The sequence below is a fragment of the Trachurus trachurus genome (assembly GCF_905171665.1).
Source record: "Trachurus trachurus genome assembly, chromosome: 6".
Lineage (NCBI taxonomy): Eukaryota > Metazoa > Chordata > Actinopteri > Carangiformes > Carangidae > Trachurus > Trachurus trachurus.
In genome coordinates this window covers 4,836,887-4,845,000 of record NC_139897.1, presented here as the reverse complement: position 1 = coordinate 4,845,000, position 8,114 = coordinate 4,836,887, and the positions used below count along the sequence as shown (strand labels likewise).

General features: G+C 40.7%; 1 protein-coding gene across 7 annotated transcripts in view; it reads right to left on the bottom strand.

Annotated features, from left to right (window-relative positions):
- Window positions 1-8,114, bottom strand: part of LOC310986784 (transcription factor SOX-6-like) — a 121,145-nt gene that overhangs the window by 15,519 nt on the left and 97,512 nt on the right. For all 7 annotated transcript variants that reach the window (XM_083972848.1, XM_083972846.1, XM_083972849.1 and 4 more), the window contains 2 exons: window positions 6,304-6,481; window positions 2,457-2,650 (listed from right to left, as the gene is read on the bottom strand). In XM_083972848.1, coding sequence (XP_083828974.1) covers window positions 2,457-2,650; window positions 6,304-6,481 — 372 coding nt within the window. The remainder of the gene's footprint in view (window positions 1-2,456; window positions 2,651-6,303; window positions 6,482-8,114) is intronic.

The window sequence follows — 8,114 nt, the reverse complement described above, 5'->3', positions numbered from 1 at the left end:
GTGGTTTTGTTCACATAAAGCTGGAAAAAACAGAGCTAGAGAAGTGTGTCGGCTTTTCTTTGCAACACACTCACCTTAATCTGTGATCATTTCAAAGTTAACTTTTTGCAAAAAAAAAAAAAGCTCCTTTAAGCACAAACTTATTTGGAAACATTTCTGGGATTTTTTGTCAGACCTGATGCAGACAACTCACATTAAGCCTTAATAAACAATTTATCAGTATGGCCTGTTGTATAATTTATATTTATGAGCTTCTTAGTGTTTACTAGTATAATGACTTATAAAAAAAAATCAACTTGGGACTGAGCATAAGTATAGCAGAGATATATTTTGCCAGATTTGGGATGTTTTCCTCCTGAAGATGCAAGGCAAACAAGTCCAAAAAATTCAAAACAGCCTATCCTTGGAGTGCACCAATCATGACCTACTTGGGGTTGGTGAGTTCAAAGTCTCCACCCCTAAAATATTCATGAGCTCTTCTCCTCCTCCTTCCCCTCATCCTTGCAAGGCAACATGGGATCAATTGCGCAGGAGAGCCGGTCTAATCATGTTCCCTATTTTACTGAATGTCTGATCCATGGAATCTGTGATTGGCTGATCAGACTGATTGAAGATGTTTTGGAGGACGGATTTCCCTCTGGATATCAGATCCTGGTACAAAGGCCCTGTCTCCTCCTGCCCAAGGGAGAGAGAGACGGGCCGGGGGAAGAGGTGAGACTGGAGGAGGGGGGAGGAGGTCTCTTCCCCCAAGAAAAGCCCTTTAATTGGGCTACAACCCTGAGGCCGGGATCCCCCCTCCAGGGCAAGTGGAGAGCTGGACTCCATTATATACACACACATACATACACACGCACACACACATACTGCACAGACTAATGTTAACACTATCTCCTCTCCAAAAAACACCCACTCAGTCTCAGTCAAGGCAGACACACAAACACACTCACACGCCAAAACCATCACTTGTCATTGGCCCAGCTGCTCCCTCTTCAAAGCTGTTGGCTTCTGGGTGGCCATGGAGATGAGAGGAGGAAAGAGAACTTCTCAAGAAGTGCAGCCCGCGCCAAGCAACACCGAATATCATCCATGAATATTCTTCAGGCTCGAGCACGAGCCATGAGCCATGAGCGAAGCAGAAACTTTGAATAGTTTGGCTAGTGAAATACTGGAGTGTGTGTGTGTACAAAGGAGTAAGTATATATCTGACAAGTATATGCTGTATGAGGAAGCGCACACGTTTTACTGAAGACAGCAAATGTAAAAAGGTTTTTGGAATTTATAACCTGAGCAGCAACTGTCTATTGTGACATCTGGTTAAATGCCTTTATTTTGAAATTTTGCAGCTTCCTTTAAAGGCAAGTACTGTAAATAAAAACCCTGTGTCGGTTTGCGTTGTGAATTATTGCTTCACAATCAAGTTAAAGTACAAAATTATTTATTATTACTTAATGTTAAAGGGGAACTATGCAAGTCCGCTTGCTTTTCTGATGTTTTGGTTACGCTCCTCTCGCCCACGTGCATTTGTTTACATCGAAGCTGGCGAAAAATCAATAAATGGAGCGGTGGAAAACAAAAGATTACGGGTTACGGAGCGCGTTTGTGTCTCGTAACAAGTCACAAGTCATGCAGGTAACGATCACAATTACTCCGGAGCTTTTTAATTAAGGTAAAAATGTAGCAGAGCCACGGGAGAAATCCTGCTTAGTTCCTCTTTAAGTGAGGGATTATTATCACAAAGATATTAAAGGTCCCATATTATATGAGGTGACATTTCCATGTGTTCTTTGATTATAAAGCAGCTCCACTTTCTACAATAATACTGTGATATATCAAAGCTTCAGTCAACAGAGGAATACACACAGCCTGTATTCAGACATGGAGCCCTAACATCAGCCCTCAGGACTTCCTTATATTTATGATGTCACCACTCTCCCAAACCCAACCCACTATCCAAGCTTTGCAGGATTTGGTTTCTTGTGTGTCTTGAGTGTTAACCTGAAACCTGCTATATTTTCATTAGAGCATTCAGAAGACTGTCAGCCAATCAGGAAAGAGGTTCAAAGAATCCCCTCTTCTGATTGGCTCATTGACCTGTTGTTACTAGAGCTCCAGAGAGAAGCCTGAGAGAGGAGATGGAAAACTACACTGGGATGGTTTTTGATTGATATGAATGAAGAGCCTTAACCCTAGTAGTTCTTGTTTGGATTTTAATCTTAATATGTAAAGTTTACAGTAGCTGTTAACTAAAATGAACTTGGTGTGAATGAAATGTTCATGTGGTTCATGTGTGCATGCAGACCCACGAGTGTCTGTATCAGAACTGTTCCTTCACGTGGATGGAAATGCCTTTCAAAGCTGCATGTACTGTAGAGCATGTGATTCTTATAGAAGTCATCAGTGAAGTATGTCTGTGCATCCTGTCATGTCGCCACATGTGACCCGTCTCTGCCTCTAACCTTGTTGCCGTTGTTAAGGGTCATGCCGCTGAGAGCGGACAGCTTGGCCTCCAGACTGTGATGTCCTGACTGCTGCTGCTGGTGGAGCTGCTCCCTCTGGATCTGCTCCCTCATGCTCCTGGCCTCCTGGATGGCCTTCATCACCGCATCCTGGTCCCCAAACAGTGCTGTGGAGTTGAGGCTGGACAGGATGTCTGGGGAGAGGGAGGGGAGGAAAGGATCAGAGGCTCTGCTTCCTCCAAAATGCCAAACAATAAATGGTCAAATATGAACTGTTGTGTTTACATTTCATTGACTAAAAATGCGTAAGAACACAAGATGAGTTCTTTCAGAATCAGCCACTTATCGCAGGTCGACTGACACCATTTCTATCTCATACATTCCTGTAGAGTCTCAGTGCATTAAACCTGTTGAAGCTCAGTGTCCATGGATTTTCAAGTTTGATCTTATTGTGAAGTCGAGAGACAAACAGCCCATTTGTACATATCATACACTGTAAATAAAACACTATTATACAGGAGCATCTCCTTGTTTCAGTTGAACATAACTGTCACATTTCATTGTTTGAGTTTAATACAGTTTTGTTAGTTCATACATGTAGGCCAAAAAATGAGCTTTCCCTCTTTGAAAGACCAGCAGCCACCACTGGATGGGACAGAGGGAAAACTGCATTTCACTTTGCCATGGAATAAAGTTGAAAAAGGAGAATACCCGCACACTGTCTGCACTAGCAATAAGAGTCAATTTACAGTATTAGACTACAACGTTTCAGTCATGGACCTTTTTCAGGTAGATTTTGACAGGGTGGATCAGATTTGACTGAGCACATAAACAACAACTTCACATCTGTTATGATATTCAAATTTTTTGTTGCTAATTTCCTTCCTGACCGAAAGAAAGTAATCTCATTAGTGAAATATTCAAACAATTAATTTTTTTTGCAGGAAATTCAATGTAAATATTTGACCCAGTTTGACCTATGATGAAGACAGGTTGTTTTTTTTGCTGTTGACAGGTGGTGGTGATTATCACTTCACCTAAAAACAAGTAGTTATCTGAGTAACACACACTCTGAGCAGCGCTGTATCTCCGGGGAACATCTGCTGTCAGAACGTGGGCTAGGTGGCTAGTGAGCTGACTTCAGTAGATTAAGACAAGTGACAGAGTCAAGTGATGTATTGCTAAGTTTGATGCTAAATTCACAACATTAGATGTGAATGCTAACAATCAGTTTTCAAGGTGGGAGTGAGTGAAAAGCAAATCAGGGTATTCTATGAGGTGACTTGTTCCTTATGAATGCTTCTGCAGTCTGTACAGAACAAGTACTGGAAAATGGATCTTGAAGTGAATGCTGTCACAGATAACCTGTTAGAAAATACAGCGTACAGCACAGAGAAATGAAATATCAGTTCAGCATCTGTGCTGTGCTTTTATGCTCCAAGCCTGCAGTTCACAAAGAGTTCATCTGCATATCCGCTTGGTTTTAAATTCTTTCATTTGTCACTTTTAATAAGTCAGAGGTTTTTGACTAAGATGCTTTTTAATCCTTGAAGAACCGAGTTTGCTGCAAATGTACGACTCCAAGCTAATTCAGAAACTCTATCAAGCTTTCAGACGGAGGCATAAGTGCTGAAAACCAAAAGAAACAATGGCCACAAATTCTAAATAAATTCTTCCGACAAAAACATTGAAACATCTGGTCAAAAAACATTTTTTTTTCCCTCTGCGTGGACCCAAATATTGTTCAAGTTGTTTTCTAGGCCCCACTCGTGTCAAAACACAAGCCTCCTCCCTCTTGTTTATGCGCTTTACAGTTTATAAGCTGATGCACATTTGAAGAATAAGAAAAAAGAAAAAAGAAATAAATAAAAGGATGCAAAGTTTCCGTCACCCTCCTCGTTTAATTAGCAGACAAGTAGGAAGCACTGTATGCTTGGGTGGCCGTTAAAATGGGCAAAAATAACTTTGCAGGGAACACAAGCGACGTGTCCTCAAAGCCACTCCAGAGGAGCTGGTGAAATTGTTTTCTGGGGGATATAATGAGAGGGTTTAGATTGGCCTTAATAACAGATAGCAGAGGTAGGGGCATAAAAGGTCTAGCGCGGGCAGACAATGATGTGAGGAAGCTCTTAAAAACCAAATAACGTGTGCTGGGTTTCACTGCTTCCGCTGCTGGGGTTTTCATTGGGGCTAAATACAGGGCTTTGGACTCCTGTAAAACACAAACACACACACACACAAATGCTCACACACAGGTCTCCTCGTGGGATTGAGGTGTCTGCAGTCTATCAGGCGCATGCAACGGCGCTGGGTTTGTCTGTGTGTGGCGGGGAGGAGGGAGGTGTTTGGGTGGGTGATGTTTTTGTTTTTCCGGTCGAGGGGAGGAACGGTTTTTGCTCTGGATGGATGTATAGTACACTACAGATGTGAACAATACAAGTGGCGCATTAAAGTGTGGGACTGTTTGCCGGTGTGCGTGTGAGTGTGTGTGAGAGACAGCAGCACGTATGTGTACTGTAGAGTCAAGTGCGTCAGTGTTTCCCCTCAGAATTCTGTCTTGGCGTGGTGAAGCAGCGCTTAGACCCTGTGATCCATATTGAACATGTCATTGAAGCCGATGCCATTTAGGCAGAGAAGCGGTGGTGTGGGTGGCCCAATCCTGTCTAGTACCCAGTGGTGAAGGAAACACTGGTTGAGTTTAGCTGAGTACTTTTTATTGTCAGAATCACTTCTGAAATTTTTCTTGCGTCCAAGACACTTGTTCCTCGTGACAAAGAAACGTTACTAAATATAAACACAATATAACACCAAACAAACATCAAACAAAATATCACATCAAACAATGCAAAAAAAACAAAACAAAAAGCAAAAAAAAAACAGAATATAACACAAGAGAAACACGTAGCATCAAGTGGCTGCAGTGCCTCCAAGTCCCTACACTAAGCTATTCAGGCCCTACCAAGCCCAACTGATTCAACATTTTAACTGATTGAGGAATAAAAGAGTTCCTCAGTCTATTTAATCTAGCCATAGGGACTCTATATCTCCTGTTGGATGGCAGCAACTGATATTCTACAAATAAAACATGTGTCCAGACAAAATACAAAATATTGTCTGCCAGGGACAGTATACATCTAGTGTATGCAGTATGCAGAAGTGTTTGTCCTACAATCTTTGAGCAGATGCTTAGCAGTCACCCCAGTCGAGCTTTAAGTTGCACTGAGAGACAACTACACCATGCACTGACTCCATACTGCATAACACTAAGAACAATAGATTGAAAGAACAATAACAGAATAGGCTTACTAGTACAAAAAGACCTTAGTCTCCTAAGAAAATAAATACTTTGCTGTATTTTACTACAATGTGCTTATAGCTGAGCTCTTTTTTAATGACTTTAAACTTTATCTATTTTCTTTTATTTTACTTTTTTATTCTTCTTTGCTCCTGCTTTTAACTCTGTGTTTTTTGTTTTTATTCAGTTTTATGCTGTTCTTTTTTTAAAAATGTTTTGTGTTTATGTAAAGCACATTGAGTTGCCTTGGTATGAAATGCGCTATATAAATAAAGATGCCTTGCCTTGCCTTGCCTTACAAATATAATAAATGTGTGCGCTCCATGATAGAGCAGCGTCCACATGGATGCCTTAATATTTGTAGGAAAAGACTTGTTGGATGTTTGTGTTATTGATAGTGACAGGTGTAGGATATGAGTTCTCCAGAAGACCAAAAATGACTTCTTTTGTCTTCTTTGCATTGATAATCAGTGAGTTATTCTCACACCACTCCACCAGACTATCTGTATGAGCCTGATGAATACTGTGTGCACGTGTGTGTTTGTTACCTACCAAGAGAAGTGTTCCTGCCCAGGCTGGGCAGGGGGCTGGGGATGCGGCCCTTGCCCATGCCTGAGGGGCTGGTCTTGTTCCCCGAGAACAGACTGTGCGTCGGGGACGTCGGGGAGTGAAGAGCCTCTGCTGTCTTGGGTCTGGCTGAGAGGTTCAGTGGCTGTGTGGATCCTTCCTCCTGTCAGTGGGACAGATGGAACCATGCTTAATGGAAATGTACAAGAAATGGATCACCACCGCTTTGTGTACAGTGTGTATGTGGTCGGTGCCACTGAGAATAGAGCAATATGTTTGCTCCATAACATTAGGATGTATGGACAATTATTGCACTTATTGTCTTTTAGACTGTAGAGCTGTATATGTTTTAGCTAATTGAGCAGCATTATTGATTGTGTTGATTTATCTTGTTTTTACTCCTACACTATATGACACTGAATGCATTTCAGTATTTTATCCTACTCTCACTAATAGGGACAAGAGTTGAGAATTCAGGCCACTTGTACATGAGCATCACATCCGTGGGTGCATGATACACAGTCCTGTTTGGGGTTTCACACTTTGCTACTGACTAACATTTGGTGGCAGTAATAGGCCAAATATAAGACAATAAATGTAACACATTCATTACAGCCTGAGGATACACACAAGCTGGTAAATGTATGTTTTTCCAAAAGAATGATCAAATGATTCAATAAATTCATCCATGAGTGTGTGTGGCAGTCACGGTCTGCTTTATGCAAATGTTTTATCCAAATCCACCTGCTGGCTTGAAAAAGGTCTGTAAAATGATTACTGTCCATTTAACAGTCACATGTCATCTTGAAGATATCTTCAGAGTGATCCCTTTTTTTAGACTGCACATATGAAATAAAACAAATACATTTACTTATCTCTCTTAATAGGGAGGAAGATACGAAAAAAATGTGCAGGTGAGGTCGGAAACCCAAAAGGCTTATAGCAATGTTTTTCAACCTTGGGGTCGGGACCCCACATGGGGTCGTCTGAAATTCAAATGGGGTCGCCTGAAATGTCTAGTAATTGATATAAAAAAATTGCTGATAAAAATATTTTTCTAACTAATTACTGACAAATTTTTTTTTATTATGATTAATAACACCACACACAGTCTTATACAACTATGTTCTATACTTTCACTTTCTCGAATATAAATAGAGTTGCAGCATAAATTAAATGCAGCATAAAAATATCTGAGCTGGTGCATCTTGATTGACGACCAAAATCATGCGCAGTCACGTGATCTTGGGGTCGCCAGAAATTTGTGATGTCAAAAGGGTGTCACGAGCCAAAAAACCACTGGCTTATAGCATGACCTCACCTTGACCTAACAAATAATTTAAACAAAGTAAATAAATAATATTAACATATTAATATATTAACAATATAATATCCATTAACATACACAGCATACTCAAGTATATTCACCACTATCTCTAAAGAAATACTGATAAAAACCTGTAACTAATAAACACACAACTTCCAGAGAAGCTCTCAGACATCAGCTGTGACAGACAGTGTGTCACCGTGATCTGGTGAAAAAGAACAGAACTGATTCTGTCAGAAATAAAAGTGTACTTCACCAAAGTATCACTTGGAGTTTTCTTTTCCCTACCAGACCTCTGCCCTTTAAAAAAAAAAGGCTCCACAGCTAACTTCTGTAAAAAAAAAAAAAAAATGTTGCAGTGCGCTCCTTTATCTAAACAATGGCAACTTTGTGTGGGTCTTGTCCTCTATTTCTAATCAAAGGTTCATGACCACATTGATCCACATGAGGAATCCCTGGAAAAGGAAAA